General features: G+C 39.5%; 3 protein-coding genes across 4 annotated transcripts in view; 2 read left to right on the forward strand and 1 right to left on the reverse strand.

Annotated features, from left to right (window-relative positions):
* The first annotated feature begins 253 nt into the window (after positions 1–253).
* On the forward strand, positions 254–2,523 carry alkbh2 (alkB homolog 2, alpha-ketoglutarate dependent dioxygenase). Its single transcript, XM_010790449.1, has 4 exons — positions 254–447; positions 990–1,278; positions 1,359–1,557; positions 1,819–2,523. The coding sequence occupies exons 2-4, from the start codon at positions 1,038–1,040 to the stop codon at positions 2,126–2,128; spliced, it is 750 nt and encodes a 249-aa protein (XP_010788751.1). The 5' UTR covers positions 254–447; positions 990–1,037; the 3' UTR covers positions 2,129–2,523.
* Positions 2,524–2,884: 361 nt separating this feature from the next.
* Positions 2,885–11,310, reverse strand: LOC104962059 (ubiquitin carboxyl-terminal hydrolase 30). Of its 2 annotated transcripts, none has more exons than XM_010790450.1 (13): positions 11,201–11,310; positions 9,534–9,643; positions 9,266–9,442; positions 8,682–8,785; positions 8,468–8,566; positions 7,682–7,727; positions 7,509–7,603; positions 7,366–7,425; positions 7,182–7,268; positions 6,968–7,048; positions 6,591–6,813; positions 6,394–6,505; positions 2,885–4,420 (listed from the first exon to the last, which is right to left on the reverse strand). In XM_010790450.1, exons 1-13 carry the CDS (start codon positions 11,269–11,271, stop codon positions 4,168–4,170), a joined length of 1,518 nt encoding a protein of 505 aa, XP_010788752.1. In that variant the 5' UTR covers positions 11,272–11,310; the 3' UTR covers positions 2,885–4,167. The 2 variants fall into 2 exon arrangements, with proteins under 2 accessions (XP_010788752.1, XP_010788753.1); XM_010790451.1 differs by lacking the exon at positions 11,201–11,310 and adding an exon at positions 10,945–11,164.
* Positions 11,311–12,756: 1,446 nt separating this feature from the next.
* The window catches only part of svopa (SV2 related protein a), an 8,378-nt gene continuing 4,724 nt past the window's right edge, over positions 12,757–16,410 (forward strand). The window contains exons 1-7 of the mRNA XM_010790453.1: positions 12,757–12,883; positions 13,982–14,139; positions 14,697–14,782; positions 14,875–14,973; positions 15,470–15,541; positions 15,721–15,845; positions 15,936–15,999. Coding sequence (XP_010788755.1) covers positions 12,849–12,883; positions 13,982–14,139; positions 14,697–14,782; positions 14,875–14,973; positions 15,470–15,541; positions 15,721–15,845; positions 15,936–15,999 — 639 coding nt within the window. The 5' untranslated portion in view covers positions 12,757–12,848. The remainder of the gene's footprint in view (positions 12,884–13,981; positions 14,140–14,696; positions 14,783–14,874; positions 14,974–15,469; positions 15,542–15,720; positions 15,846–15,935; positions 16,000–16,410) is intronic.

The following is a 16,410-nucleotide window of genomic DNA, read 5'->3' on the forward strand; positions in this document are numbered from 1 at the left end:
ATGCAGCAGCAATATTAATAGAGAAACATCAGACATAATAGTAAAACACTGAAAGGGAACCTTTGATTGCACCAGGAGCTATCTTGGGACTTTTACTGCGACAACGTTGACTTGCCTGTGAATACAAAATAAACCATAGTGTTGGTGATCTACAGTGTTGTCATTCTTCTTTGAACAGCAAGACCGCTAACACCCTATTTCAACAATCACACTCCCTGTCATTGACATCATTAATAGATAGTTTAGCTTCTCACTATCATTTGCTTCGTGTGGCCCACTGATGTTGACGATCGTAACTGAAAGGCTGCCTGACAAACGTAAACATTCAGCCACGTCACTTGCAAACTCTCGCTAGAGTTGTACACAACACGGATCCTTTCTAGCCATAACCAAAGTAAAGGGTCGAGCATTGCTTCGAGAACAATCTATGGTTTTCATCAATTCTGTGTAAAGTTTACCGTGTAATCTATTCTGCGACAAGTTGTATTGGTTATTATGGCTGTTGGTTTTGTTTTACGTTATGCATAAAGGCATGTTGGGATCATTAATGGGCCACATTACAAATAAATGAATCGTCTATTTTGAAAAAGAGTCATTTTCAAGAAAAATGCCAAAATGAATGTGGTTCCATGTTCAGAAATGTGAGGATTTACTGCTTCTTCAGTGTCTTTTATCATAGTAAATTACATGTGTTTTACAATTTGAACAGTTTTAACCTTGGGCTCAGGGACAGTTTTCACTATTATCGCACATAATTTTAGACATAACTAGTAATTAATATGAATTAGTAGCTAACAGGTTATTTAATTAAAAAAATAATTGCGATTTGCGTTATTGTACTTAATAATAAAGCACTTAATACAACAAAAAATAACAAACATAATATTGGTGAGAAGTAAACTTGATGCAGACCCACTCTGAAGATTTGTTTCACAGTTCTTTATATAAATCTCACAATTGATAATATTTTATTTTCTTTCGTCATCCAGGTCCTTAACAATCCTTAAACTGAGAACCCCAGACAACAGGTGACTGCAATGGAAACGTTTGTGAAAAAACGCTCCTTCATTAGTGAAGCCAGAAGTCCACAGAAGAAGATCAAACTGGAGAGTGATGAGGGGATGGAGCAGGATGAGGAAGATGAGGAGTTTTCTCATCCTGTTCCCTGGCAGAAAATAGAAGCAGAAGGACTAGACTGTGATTATGCTCTGCTGTTCTCCAAAGAAGAAGCAGACAACCTCTTTAAACAGCTGGAGGAGGAGGTGGTGTACTCAACAGGTACAATATCAAACCTTTTTCTGTAACATTAGGACGAGTTGTAGTGTACAGTTGAACGATTGTGGCTGTTTTTGTTCCAGGGGAAGAAGCTAAGGTCCAGGTGTTTGGAAAGGTGTACGATATACCAAGAAAGCAAGCCACATATGGAGATGCAGGTCTCACCTACACTTATTCAAGAGTGACACGTTTAGCCAACTCTTGGACTCCAACCTTGGAATATATACGGGATGCTGTCACTAAAACAACTGGACGAGCGTTCAACTTCGTCTTGGTCAACAGGTGACATTTTTTAATAAAAGCTGGAAAGAGACAAGTTTTAAATTTGTCCCCCTGCTAAAATCTCAATCAATTTCAAATGTTAATCTTGCACTATTGCATTGTTTGCAATCTGTTTATGTCTTCTATATTATGTTGCATTGTTGGAGGAGCCGGGACATAATATGATCATGTCCATATTTACACTGTAGCTACTGTGCATATGACAATAAAGCCTTTGAATCTTGAATTTTGAATCTTGAAACGTGTTCTTCTCGCCTCCAGGTACAAAGATGGCCAGGATCACATGGGCGAGCATCGTGATGATGAGAAGGAGCTGGACCCCCTCTGTCCCATCGCCTCCATCTCTCTGGGAGCGCCACGAGACTTTATCTTCCGGCACAGAGATGCTCGGGGGAAACAGAGCCTCAGGCAGATTGAACCCGTGAAGCTGGAGCTCGCTCACGGGAGCCTCCTCCTCATGAACTCCCCGACCAACACTTTCTGGTACCACAGCCTGCCTGTCCGCAAGAAGAGTTCCCTGCCTCGCATCAACCTCACATTTAGACGCATCGTAGTTGACAGAAAGAAATGACCAGCAGGGGGATTAGCAACCTGGCCATTGGTCCAAGAACCTTCTGACTAAGGGACAATTAAGGCTGAAAGGACAAGTCACATGCTGTTCTTGGCCACATGGACAAATAACGCTAAGCTAATATGTTTTTTTAGCTGAATCTGAGAGACTATAATGACCGCACAAGTCAGGACTGTTTACTTGGACTCTTAAGAATCAGAATATTTTTTACAGTGAACTTATTTGTGTTAAAAATGACCCAAACGTCTGACTGACTTGATTTCAAACTATCATTTCAGTAACTTGTCCTCCAGTTGTATGGTGAAGCAGCTGGCTATGTCTCCAAAGAAAGATAGAAACGTTGCCAGAGCGATGGAACACTTTCCTTATTACAAATAAAAAAAACGTATTGAAAGAGAATTACTTTGTTCGGACTCAGATTTGGATGGGTTTTAAATGTTTTTAAATTGGCTTCTGATCCATCCCTGGCAGATGTTGGCAGTTATCTGTAAATGATGAATCAGAAGATGATTTTGAGAGTCAGCATTTGGCACTAAAAAACACTTGAAATTATGCATTGTATTTCTTTTTGAGAAATGTACATCTCTACAGAGAAAATAATTAGTTTGAAATATTTGGTAACACTTGAAAGTCTTGTAGTGTTTGGGTCAAGGACAGGTCAGTAAGTGTGGGCTGATCTTCAGCATCTCTGCTGGCACACAATCTCTGACAATGATATTAATAATGATCTGAATATGTAAAAAATAAAACTCTAAATTGATTGATTGATTTTTTAATACCTGAAAACAATCACCTTTACAGATTGTACGCAAACACACACACTCACGTTAATATACATCAGTGCAAATTGCAAACATTAACAAGAGGTTCTGAACCAGGCCATTTCTCCATTTGACTGGTTTGGTAGGAGCAAATCGGCAGCTTCACGTCATTATTAATATTCAGGATAACTTGCCCAAAGACCTGATTAATACACTTTTTAGCATCAACACCAAGCAAGATGGCTTTGATGCATTATAGTGTGTTAACATCATATTTAGCACACATGGCTTAATGTGTTAAACAATAAACATATTGAACATTAAAGACAACATGGCACTTTGACCTCAACTCTGCAAATCATGACAATGTGAGGACTCTTGGATCAATAGAAACATACCAAATGCAACCTCTTGTGAAAAAAGTCCATAGAAACATTAATTCCAATAGTTTGACATACACTGCTAGCAATGATTAGGCTGATTCGTTTTTATGAGAACCACAGTTGGGGAAAGTTATACCTAATTGACATCATAATATGCAACAAATTCTAATAACGAATACTTACTTTAGCTACTTCAGTGTGAACAGGCAGTGGTTACACAATAACAGGAACATTACACAGCATCATAGAAATGCCAGAGTTCAGTAAGCGTTACACATGAACAATGATTAGCAGGGCTGTCACTTTAGAGTGCACTTGTCAAATGTTCCTGTTTTTTGTCCCACTGAAGCCAAAACGCTGCATGACAGAAACTGTAACACATGTGAAAGTATTGCATTTTGCACGATCAAAGATATTTGACAAAAAAATCCTGCAGGTCCATAATCTTTGGGATTGAGAGCATCCCGCTCTGGAGGAGGCAAAGTGTCCACTCGTGGATTTAATATCAAACCGGGGTTGATGGTTAGTCAGTGGGTTAATGTCAGTTTTTTCCTTTGGTGAGTTTGAATATTTACCTTTTGAAATAAAATCATTACTGTGGCGTTTGCTATATTATTTTTCACATGAAGTTTCAAACTGTCATGATGTTAGATGAAGAAAGATTTTTTTTTTTTTTTTCAATCTGCATATTTTAATATTCCCCAGCCCTTCCAACCCTGATTCAGAAGACACAATTCAACGATGTCCAACATGTTGCTGTGATCCATGATGTAAGAGAAACACCACGGTGACCCCAGGATGACGTTCCTCCCTGGTCTCATTGTCACAAAGTCATAACCCTCCTGACGGCCACACACACAGCGGGGACAGTTTGATGGACAGGCAGCAGTCGGTGTTACTCCTCCGAGCGCGGAGCGAGGTCCAGCCTCCGGACTCTCTCGTAGAAGAGCATGTAGGCGTTGGACGACAGCACCTCTTGGAGGCTGGCTTTTCGAACCGAGTCGTCGGACACCCAGAGCCACTGGGAGCTGAAGGGTGAGGAGGGGCGGGCTGAGCAGGGGCTGCGGCGGTACGTCACGAAGTGTCCCGAGTGCATGTCGCCGTGGTGCACCAGCACGGCCGTGAGCTGGAAAAGGTACTCTGTAGAACTGGGAGGAGAGACGCTACAATCAGAACAGATATGATGCTGCGCCGTGGAGGGCTGCCGTGTCTCGAGCTCCTCTCCAACGCTGCATGTGCACTATTTTTATCGTGTTTTCATTTGTTTTATTCATATTTATGTTGCATTGTTGTAGGAGCCTGTGTACCGTTTCTCATTGCATATCTACACTGTAGCTACTGAGCAAATGACAATAAAGCCCTTTGAACCTTTGAGATATGCAGAACGATGCATTTTAAAGGCAAAGCTTGTATAAAGACCCTTATTGCACCAATTTACTTTTTTGTATTTACTTGCACTATTTTTTTCAGTTTTTCAGTTTTATTGTGTTGCACTGTTGGAGGAGCCTGTGACTTAAGATTTTCATCGTCATAACTAAACTGTAGCTATGCACGGACGTATGACTAATAAAAGCCTTGAACGCCTTATTTCGAAAGCGTATTTCAACAACAAGGCAATTTAAAGCATTAAGACCTAGTGTAGAATAAGCAGAATATAAGGTTACATTTAAACAGTTGTTAAAATAGCAAGAGAATAGAATAGGTACAGATACAGAAAAGTATTCACTTTTGACTTAAAGTTAGTAAGGGCTGCAGCAGGCCTGCAGTTTTCTTAGAGTTTGTTCCAGATATATAAAAGCATAAAAAGTGACACTTCTTCCCTGTGTTTAGTTTTAAATAAAAACACTATGTTTCTTGTAAGTCTCTATGAGCCAACAAGAAAAACCTTGTTGCATAGATGCCAGAGGCCTGTACTACGAAGCTGGATTTTCACTTAGCGGGCTAACTTCAGGGAAAACTCGGGGTTTCAAATCCTACGACGCTGGTTCACTTTTTACCGGGCTAGATCTCCATGGTAACTTATGCTGAACGGCTAGCCTGCTCCGGAGCAGGTTAGGTTCCAGGATAAGAGATCAACTCAGTGAAAGCACTGCCTGCTGACCAATCAGAGCTCAGAGTGCAGAGTTTAAAGCGATCAAGTCATATTACAGAAGAAAGAAAATTCAGAAAAACTGCCGTTGCAGGAAAGACGGCCGGCAAAAATCAACCGACTGTGTGAACGTGAACATTAATAGAATATCACCTCCCATCTTCAGAGCAATCTGACTATTATAACATTAGCGTTAAGAAAGCTTACTTAAATATCTGCCACAACATAAGTAACCAGATCAGAGTAACATTAAGTACAGTCCGCAGCATATCACATCATAATGTATCATATATCTCCTTATCTGAGTCAGCTGAGCCGTATCTGTCCGTGCAACACTCACAGTGTCACATACTGTATGCACAAGTATTATTTTAAGCAACACATTAAGTTGACGAAACACTCGAGTCAAATGTAATTAAAGTCAGATCCACTCGTGTCTTAGACGGGGCAGTGATATCATAAACCTGTTAATGTACGCATTCAAACACTTTTTCTTTTACCAGCTGTATTCACCTTGCAGGTGCAGGTGTCCTAAGGCGAGCTCAGGGAGGACAGAAACCTCCCGTGGAACAGAAGGGCAATGTGGCTTTGATCCTGGATAAAGTCTTTAAGTCATGGATGTTTAAAGTTTAACTTCTTCATATTTGTCTAATATTATAGTTCACTTTCATTGAGGAAGTATGACGCTGCGCTGTCAGTACGCTTCTCCCAGCGCCATATAGATAGAATCTCTCTATATGGCGCTGGCTTCTCCATGTTTGTGGCCAAATGTTGCTAACCCCGCCCCTTTCATGTGAACGCGCACTCAGCCGGACAGAGAAACCCTGGTTTGAGTTACTGAGTTGATAACCCACGTCGTAGGACCGTTTAGCGAGAGCGCGTTTGTGCATACCCAGGTTAGGTTGAACCGGCTTCGTAGTACAGGCCTCTGGTCTCTGTGCTGTACAGAGGGGCTTTGATTAGCACCACAGCTCAGAATAGCTTGATATGCATTGTATTCATTGTAATGTTGCATCTTGACATTGAGGTTACCTGAAGTCATTTGTGAAGCCGTGCTGTGGGTTCAAGCCAGGAGACTGAAGAAACACAGAGGAAAATGTTCCGTTGGAAAAAGGTTTGTTATTGTTGTCCGGATGCTCTGCTCCTGGAAGACAAAAGAGAAACAAAATGCATGAAGACAAAAAAATGGATTCTGAAGCAAATGATATCAAAGAGTTCAGGAAACACACCAGTGCCGTTAGCCGAGAGCTTTTCCGTGGAATCGTCTGAACCTTCTGCCTTTTTGGGGTTCAGAGCACATTTGATCCGCTGACTTCTGTGTGTGTGAGCGTTGTGTTTGTAGCGGCCCATCGAGAGATACTCTGTAAACTGCACATGCTCCGGTCTCTTGATGGGGGAGCCTTCGTTGGACCACGTCAGCCTTTGTAAATGGATGCAGAGGCATTGGGGGAGCTAGCAGAGGGAGGAAGAAGGGAAAAAACTTCAAACATCTTTCACTAAGAAATAAAAGGGAAGTTTTGATCTACTAAATTGGGCACAAACAAGCTTTCACAGTGTATTATTAATCAGGTAATTGCATAGTGATATTAATAAAAATGACAGTCACCTTTCCCAGTTTAAGCTGTTTAACAAATGTTGTCCTCTGGCTTCCAAGAACTTCGCCATTTACTGAGGTCCCTTGTTGAAGCTGAGGGGAAATGAGACAAAATAAAAACAATTCAAACATTTGTAGGTTTTTCACAAGAGTTGCCTCGCTTTGATTCTATTCTTATTTCTTAAGTTGACTACCAGAAGTAGGCAAGACAGATACTTCAGTGTACCTTGGTGCAGTTTTCACAATCCACTTCTTTGATGGTTTCCGAAGAGATAAAATGTTGAAGACACTGATCTAGAGAGACAGGTCGACCCTGATCAAAGGATGACAAACAGAACACCAAAAATCCTTATTGAGTTGTGATACCATAATAACTTTTAGTATTAACGTGTTCCTAAAATCTTTCTTACCCACTGAGGCAAAGGGATGGACAGGGAAAGGCTCTCAAATGAGTCGTACCGCACCGGACTCTAACCAAAAGCAAAGGAGAGGAATAAATCAACAAAGAAAAAGTACAACAATCCTTTCCTGTCCGAAAAAACAGAACACCTACTTGTTGTTCGCAGCGCTTGCATGACATATTGCTTGTTAAACAACCATGAAAAGGATTCTGAGACTTCCAAGGACTTGGTATCGGATGCAGAGGGGCTGAAAAAGTCAAAAGGAATACAGATGAAATAAGTTCCAGTTTGATATTCACATCTACATCATTTCATGTTTCTTTACCTCGACTTCTGCAGGTCATAGTTTTCTCATCTTGATCAGGAATGCTCTGGTATTAAACAAACACATACACTGATTAACCAGATTGTTATTTGTGACACTCTTAAACACTGCTGCAGTTCACATACTAACATTTCACTTTTATAAGGGTGTAGGAGGCAGAATTTGGTTTGAAATGGTGCTTCCATCCATACAACCGATGCTCCAAAGTGCAAACTGATTCTCAACCTTTTATAACTGAAGGCCAACATATACCTTCCTAAACAATTGAGAAAATAAGTAATTAAACAAAAAAGGAGATCAAATAAACTGGGCTGTAAAAAGGCCTTTTGCCACCATCAGTGTTAATGATCAAAATCAATATTCTGCTAACCCTCACCCATCACTGGCAGCCATTAGGAATCCAAATGTAATGTCTTAAGGGTCACATTTCCTTTGGAGTTGGACTGGCGCTGTCTGGTCTACAAAATCCATTTTTTGTTTCATAAAACATAAAACATAAACAGTTTTATGAAACAAAAAATGGATACATAATGTGTTAGCTTTGGCATGGTGACTTTATTTCATGTTTTTTTATTTATTTGTTTTCTCTTCGGCACATTAAAACATTGATTTTTTTAATTCAACGACGTTACAATTTGTCATAACCTCCACGGCCACTAGATGGCGCTCTGAGGCCCACTGGCTGAGGGCATGGACTGTTTATATCAGTCTATGGTTATACAGTATATTAGGTGCAGCTTCTGTAGAGCATGTGAGTGCTGTTTTAAGATAATGAGAGAAACTTGCCTCGAGGGACTGCATGTCAAACAAGGGAACGATTTTCGACTGACGATCCCGCTCCTCATCCAGAGAAGACGTAAGAACATGAAAGAGCTCATGTGCATCCTGAGAGGGGACGGACAAACAAACAGACAGAAAACGGTCAATACATGAAACAATGCACCAAACATGATGTATGAAAATATCAAGGAAACACCACCTAAAAACATTATTGACTAACCTGCTCTTCAAAGGAACTGATGTGCCAGCGGTACAGTCGGAGAACATCCAGGAGGCACCCGGCATCGAGAACATCTTCTTCCCCCGGCTCGTCTCTGGACAGACCTGTCAGAGCAGTCACCATCACCATCCTCATTAGAAATATGAATGAACACCGCACGTTTACTACGCTCTGGTGACTTGTGGAACAGAAAAAACGATACAAGGACTTTAATATTATGATTCTTACTTGCTAATGTTTATCTCTTTACTGGCTTGAATGTCTTTGCTTAGCTAGAGAATTGTCCTTTTTAAGAAGATTCTTACAATGTTATTTGTTACACTCTATGTAACAGTTTGACCTATAGCTTCCTGATACTGCCTCCCTTACTGCTAGCATGCTCCTTTCATTATCAAGCTTGACCCCCCCTTTCTTCTTTCTCTGTGTTTAAACGCAAACTCTATTCTGCGTCTTTCACTCTGCAGACAGTTTGCTTTCTGACTGAACTATCATATCAAATATGACAAAGACAGCTGAATGGTTGGATTCTTTGTCCACATTGGATAAATACCACACTTGTTAAACCACAGGCTGGTTGTATATACCATTGAGTAGCTGGAGCAGTGTCGTGGACAGCTGATTGTCCTGATTGCAGGACTGGGTTGGAGGCAATCCTATTACCGTCTCCAGCCACCGGATGAAAGACGGACATGCTGCCAAACCCTGAAGCAAAGAGTTCAGGAAGCAGGTGTTGCCTAAGTTCAACACACCAGGAACCATACCTGAGGGAAAACACAGGTTGTTGTAAGTTCCTGATCTTCAACCGGTTCTCTGCATATAATCTGTGTATGAAACGTTCCCTCTGACTCTTACCTCTCTTTCTCTTCCTTCTATCTGTAATTGGGCCCCACAACACATAGACTCCAGCTGCAACCGCAGCAGCTACCCCCCCGATGACACCCCAGTTCTTTATCATTTTGTTTCTGAAAAGAAAACATTATGTTAATGACGCACAATGGATGATTTTGAATGAAGGGGATATACACAACAGGTGATAAGAATAAGTAAGGCGGGATGGTAGCAGGTAAATATAAACTTTCATACATCAGTGTTCTCGATTACGATGCAATAATGATACTGATGTGTTTTTCCAGTGCCCAACACCTGCATCTCCAAAACGATCATACATTTATGTCAACTGGCTAAAACTGTATCCACACAAAAATTCACATTTGATCAGAATTAGTTTCAGGACTTATTCATTAAACTGTTTTTAGATACAGCCGAGTATACCTAACAAACTGACAAATCAGAATATGTGTGTTGATTAAATAGTTCAGTTCACTAAGAAGTTAAAATAATAAAACATAAAACACCCTGATAAGCCGTCTGGCACTGCCGAATAGAGAGCACAAAGCAAATAGTATTTGTGATGTAATCTTATCCATAAACGTTAACCTTTGACCGTTTCTGGGTAAAAAAAACAATAAAGCAAACAAAAACAAACATTGAGCGAATAAAGATTAAAACAAAGTCAAATAAATCTTATTTAAGTAAAAGCACAAAGGTATTATCAGCTAAAAGTACTTAAACTATGAAGAGTAAAAGTCCTCTTGTTGCATCAAGTAGCATTTTACTGTTGTAGACAAACAAAGTTCTGACTTTTTGTAATATATTTGAATAATTTGACTCTTTTGTGATATAAGGGGTGGCCCCTAGTGATGCATTTTGTTAAAGGTAGCTAAAAGCTGTTATATAAAAGTAGCGAAGTAAAGTCTACTTGTACTCCACTACATTTATTTAATACCTTTAGTTACTTTGCAGATTTGGATAAATAATTTGAAATATAATCTACACTTAAATAAGACTTTAGTTTCACTTGAATTAAAACTAGCTGCACCTTTACCAGCTTTGATAACAATTTAATGCATCAATATTTATAATAAAAAAATATCATATATATCATTCTGAAATGGACCAATTTGCATAATAAGTACTACAACATGTTGATGACAATAGTTGTGTACTTTTACTTGAGTCAAATGTTGAATACAGGACTTTTACTTTCAACAGAGTATTAATTTCCTACACTCTGGTACTTCTACTTTTACTCAAGTACAATATCCGAGTACGTCTTCCACTTCAGTTTCTTCACACCTCTAAGTAGAGTACTTGAGTAAATCTATTGTTTACTTTACACCTTGCGTGTATAACTACCACTACGAAGCAGCTAACACCACCATTAGCATGCAGCAGCAGCAGAGCTAGCTTTAGGCTAACTTACCGACAACATCGAGGTTAATAGTGTGCCCTCGACTGCTCTGTTGCCTCCTTTGATACAGACCCAAAGCTACTATCTAGAAATATAAGTGACACTTCTCATTGCTGTGTTTCTCGTTAGCAGGTTTAGCAACTTAACCCGGACTCAGTGGGTGCGCATGTTTCACTTTAGGTCGAACGCGTCATGACCTGCTCAACTCCTGACCCCTTGCACTATAAATAATCTGTATGTGATGTTTCTGCCAGAGGAGAGCTTCTACCTGACGATTTGTCCAGAGCCAAGAAACTCCTTCACAAGCTTATCAGAGCTTTCAGGTCTGCACCACAACATCCTGCTGCTTTCATGGCGGAACTCCAGTTTGTGGGGCCATGTCTGGTTTCAGGAAGGACATAATGGGAGAGAGCACCGATGTGTTCACAGTTAACAGTCCGACCAGCAAAATGCGTGTTGCGCACAGGTTGCGCACATCAATGAAATCATTAGAGAACTCACCGCTGAAGAAGCGTACCGAGATGCTGAGGTGGATTGTTTCATGACACGGTTTATTCTTTAGATTTACTCTCTCTCTCAAGGAAGGGCTGGCAATATATTTCTGAAGTTGTTATGAGTCTTAATACTGTTCGAAATGTTTGAAAATAAACAACAACAGAAGTTCATAACAACATCCGGAGAATATACTTATTTTTAAATGAATGCTGTAATAAATATATATATTTTTTAAAACACGGTTGCTTAGATACCACCATAATTCCACATTCTGCCTTCACATTAATGTTTATTTGCTTTTTTGTCTAGCCTGTTGGTATTTTATTTGTTTTCTCCTCTGCATCATTTGCTCTATCTCTGGGATCTTTACTTTGAATTATTTCATTTTTTATTTTATTGTAATTTGTGTTCCAATTGTTTTAATGCAATTAAAATGCGTGTATCAAGCATTATGAATTATCTTTGTTTTAATGCAATTTCCGAAAAACAAAATGTACAAGGCCTATAAACTTCAGTTATTGTCTAAAGTACCGAGTAGGTTTTACATTACAAGAAACATACAATAGACATACTAAACAATACATAATGGGAAAGTACAAGGTCCAGAACAGGAGGAGCAATATATGAATGGTAGATGTGGAAAAGTAAACAATACATGTATTTATAGCCATAATAAAATAAGGCTACGACAAAAAGTAGGAGTCAGAATCAAGTTTGACAGGTACGTTTACATATACAAGGAATTTTTATCTGTGTTTTTAGATTATTTTTTACATTTAAACTTGGTGTAAATATTTGTCTTTATTCATTTGTAATGTTACTGTGTTTTTTATATACATTTACTTACTGACTTACTTATATTTTTGACCTTTTAAACCGTATTTTTTTATGTCGTTTATATTTGCACCACCAAAAACCAAAGCAAATTCCTTGTATTTGTAAATGTACCTGGCAAAAAATGTGATTCTGATTCTGACATTTTAGGCACATTTTATTATGGCTTTTTACTTATTGACGTCAATTCAATTCAATTCAAAACCTTTATTTATCCAGGTGAAATCCCATTGAGATCAATGATCTCTTTTTCAAGGGAAACCTGCAGCAGTAGGTTCCACATGAAGACATACAAACATAAACACGTCTACCCCTGATGTGAACTTCTTTATATAAAAAATATATGATGTTAATATATGTTCTTGAATAAATACATAAGAAAGTGTCAGATCCCCCTGGGCTCATCATCCTATCCACTCNCCCCCCCCCCCCCCCCCTTCCTGTGTCTCGCGGTGAGTCGCGCAGGGCGGCCTCTCATTGGCTGAGGCGGGCTCGCTGAGCAGGTAGCTCTCCTCGGTGCTGAAATCATTCGCAGCTCGTCGTGATAATGTAAACGGCGATGATCCCATCAGCCAGAAAACATCAAAATGGACGATGATCTGTTCCAACTGAGACAGCTGCCGTGAGTAATACTTCCATCGGAAAAACATTGGTGCCTTTGTTTGTTTTTTATTCACTCCATTTCCCACCGTGACAGCATGTTTGGCGGACGCGTCGCCCTCTGACAGCCTCGCGTCGTCTGATTAGCTCTCTGGACCACAAATAGCCTCAAATTCCTTAAAAGCAGCAGTCATTCATTTTAAAGTATTTGTGCAGTTATAATAAAAATTCATAACAAATAAATTAAAACAACTTAACATGTTCACATGCATCTAGCAGTTTGTTTCGCATTTCACTTAAGAAGACTATTTTGTTTTTGTTTATTAATACTAAGCAGTTTTGCTCTGATTTCTAAGCTAAGTTTGGTGTGAACTTAATTAATTAAGTAATTGTGTTTACTGTCATGACTCAGTGCCTTATGTGATTTATTTCTCTGCTGGAGCCTTTTACATTTAGCTAAAAGCTGGCCGTCATGAGGGACATTTCACTAGACGTGCAGTCAAATAACGATGTCTTTCCACAAAAATAACACAACATAATTAAAATGTGAATCGTTTAATGTACTTGTTTGTTAATCAAATATTTACAATTATGGATTTGGAATAAGCACAACAAAAGAAAGAAAATATATATTTCCAGGGAGTTGGATATCACTTGTATTTCATCATAAAGAACTTGAAAATGAAAATGATAGTGTTTTACAGTACAATACACACATTTCATCACACAAACTCATCTGCATCAGTGACTCCCCATTTCCAGTCCATGTCATGTGATTACAGTGATTAGGACCTCACTGCCTCTATCACAGTTCTAGTATAGTGTTTCATCCTTAATGAACCATCATTATCTGCATGCTGAAGACGATTATAGCTGTAAACAACATGCACATCTCAGTGCTGAGCAGAAAAGTGCAGAGAGCTCTCAGTTGGCCTGACATGGTTCCCCAATAGGATGGTATTACCACCCATTCACAAAATCACAGCCGGAAAAACCTCATATCACCTAGGCAACAGCCTCGTCTGCACTCAGCTTTGCCCTGGCACTCGATTTCTGACTCCCCTGATCAGGCATATTGTAGAGATGTTAAATATCCTATGCTTTTACTTTCTTTTTGTAGTGTTGTCCGCTTCCGTCGTACAGGTGAGAGCATACGCTCAGAGGATGATGGAGAGAACAGAGAACAGGTTATCAGGATCGCCGAGCAGACTGATCTGGAGTCTGTGGCTCTTACAGACGGAGCTCCGGTTCCTCGGGAGTTTGCCAATCCGACTGATGGTACAGTATGACTTCAATATACGATACAAGTTTGCACATACATACACAGACAACATACTGACACTGACGCCCTTTTGCACAAACCCCATGGCCGACATTTAAACTATACATTACAATTGTTTGTTGAAAAGCTGAATGGAAATTGGTAGAAATGACTGTTTGTATATCAGCCTTCTTGTAGGAACCCTACATCTCCTACCATAAGGTAAGAGCTGGAAGTCTGGATGGACGATGTGGGTCGGATAAGATGTGATTTTTCTTGCCTGTAAACTCATACTCACCTTCCCAAAGGAACGTGATTTAAGACAATAAATTACTTTTTAGATCTGTTTCCAATGTTACATGAACACCATCATCAGAAGAATGCAGAGAATACAAATTGTTTGATCATTCAGACGTGTGATGTCACAGACCTAACGATGTTTCCAAGATACCACATTATTACATATCATCGTCCAATGCGCTCACACTCAGGTGTACAGCTTCAGGTTCTGACAGAGGAGAATGTTTATGCTGATTTCTTGAATACCGCTTTAAATACTTCTTCATTCCCCCAGACACATTCATGGTGGAGGATGCCGTAGAGGCCATCGGCTTTGGGACCTTTCAATGGAAGCTCTCCATCCTCACTGGTCTGGCCTGGGTAAGAGCCGCTCTTTGAAAATACACGGTCACTTGCTGTCTGTGTATGTTAATACATCTTATGTGTCTCTGTGTTGTCTGCTGTTTGCTCAGATGGCCGATGCCATGGAGATGATGATCCTCTGCATCTTAGCCCCTCAGCTCCACTGTGAATGGAAGCTGTCCAGCCTCCAGGTGGCACTTCTTACATCGGTAATGGCTCTACTGTTTGTAAAGTGCTCTTGCTTGCAGGGCTATGACTGTCCTGATAGTTATTGGCTAAGTGCTTAGGGATTGCTTAAGTGCTTGTATTGAACAGTGACAACCTTGTGAAAAAGTAGGAAGTATGATGTCATTAGATGACATGCACAATTATGATTTGAATGACCATCAAAAGCATATTCACTTTTCTAAGTATTACATTGAGCACAATTACAGTAGATTTTACTTAGGGTATTGCATGAATAATCCTTTAAAGGTGCACATTTTGAAATGCCCTTATCAATTGAGATGTATTCTACAACTTTCATAAGATAATCAAGCAAGAAACACATGAAATGACTTGTTGTTGCTCACACCAGAATATAGAAAGCTACAGTACTGCCTGACAGGATGTGCATTATATCAGCTATGTGTAGTGGAATTATAGTCAATGCACGTTTATGAAACTGCAGTCCAATTAACCTTATCCTCTTTAACCCTGATGCAGGCAGTGTTTATTGGGATGATGCTCAGCTCCTCTCTTTGGGGAAACATATCTGACAAATACGGCAGAAAAACAGTAAGTTCTCATTACATCTTTGACGGAGATTCATTTATTTCTGTTTCCTGTGAGACAAACTCCATGTAGTTCATAGGAAGTTTATCATTTGGGTTCTCTGAATCAAAGAAAGTGATCATACACACTGACCGCCTAATTTATTCAGCATCTTGTTATGTTTTGATTGTACGCACACGCAGGGTCTGACGCTGAGTGTGCTGTGGACCATGTTCTATGGCGTACTGAGTGCATTTGCACCAGTCTATGGCTGGATCCTCGTCCTCCGTGCACTCGTGGGCTTTGGCATCGGAGGAGCCCCACAGTCGTTAGTAACCCTCATTCATCTCCCTAAACATATCGCTGAATTATAAATGATGTGAGTTTAGGTTGACTGTGAAATCTCCCTCCTTATAAGGGTGACACTGTATGCTGAGTTTCTGCCAATGAGGTCCAGAGCCACATGCATCTTGCTGATTGAGGTAAGAGGACTATTGAGGATTACACTTAATTAAGCAACTGTCTGTTAAGGAATCCAGTCTATGTAGCTATATATGGATATGTATCTATCTATCTATCTATCTATCTATCTATCTATCTATCTATCTATCTATCTATCTATCTATCTATCTATCTATCTATCTATCTATCTATCTATGTATCTATCTATGTATGTATCTATCTATGTATCTATCTATCTATCTATCTATGTATCTATGTATCTATCTATGTATCTATGTATCTATCTATCTATCTATCTATCTATGTATCTATCTATCCATCTATCCATCATCTCATCTATCTATCTATCTATCTATCTATCTATCTATCTATGTATCTATCGATCCATCTATAACAATAGTCTTCATTTATAGACAATAGGCATAATTTTA

The sequence above is a fragment of the Notothenia coriiceps genome, unplaced genomic scaffold (genome assembly GCF_000735185.1).
Source record: "Notothenia coriiceps isolate Sejong01 unplaced genomic scaffold, NC01 NC01_scaffold00034246, whole genome shotgun sequence".
In the NCBI taxonomy this organism is placed as follows: Eukaryota; Metazoa; Chordata; class Actinopteri; order Perciformes; family Nototheniidae; genus Notothenia; species Notothenia coriiceps.

What these genes read in the sequence shown, in the direction of transcription:
- alkbh2 (XM_010790449.1), top strand. Translation starts at nt 1,038, where the DNA reads ATGGAAACGTTTGTGAAAAAACGCTCCTTCATTAGTGAAGCCAGAAGT. An exon ending in GGAGGTGGTGTACTCAACAG is followed by an intron (nt 1,279 to 1,358) that starts GTACAATATCAA and finishes TTTTTGTTCCAG; the next exon opens with GGGAAGAAGCTAAGGTCCAG. An exon ending in AACTTCGTCTTGGTCAACAG is followed by an intron (nt 1,558 to 1,818) that starts GTGACATTTTTT and finishes TCTCGCCTCCAG; the next exon opens with GTACAAAGATGGCCAGGATC.
- LOC104962059 (XM_010790450.1), bottom strand. Translation starts at nt 11,271, where the DNA reads ATGTTGTGGTGCAGACCTGAAAGCTCTGATAAGCTTGTGAAGGAGTTT. An exon ending in TAGAAGGAAGAGAAAGAGAG is followed by an intron (nt 9,443 to 9,533) that starts GTAAGAGTCAGA and finishes GTTTTCCCTCAG; the next exon opens with GTATGGTTCCTGGTGTGTTG. An exon ending in TATGACCTGCAGAAGTCGAG is followed by an intron (nt 7,604 to 7,681) that starts GTAAAGAAACAT and finishes TGACTTTTTCAG; the next exon opens with CCCCTCTGCATCCGATACCA.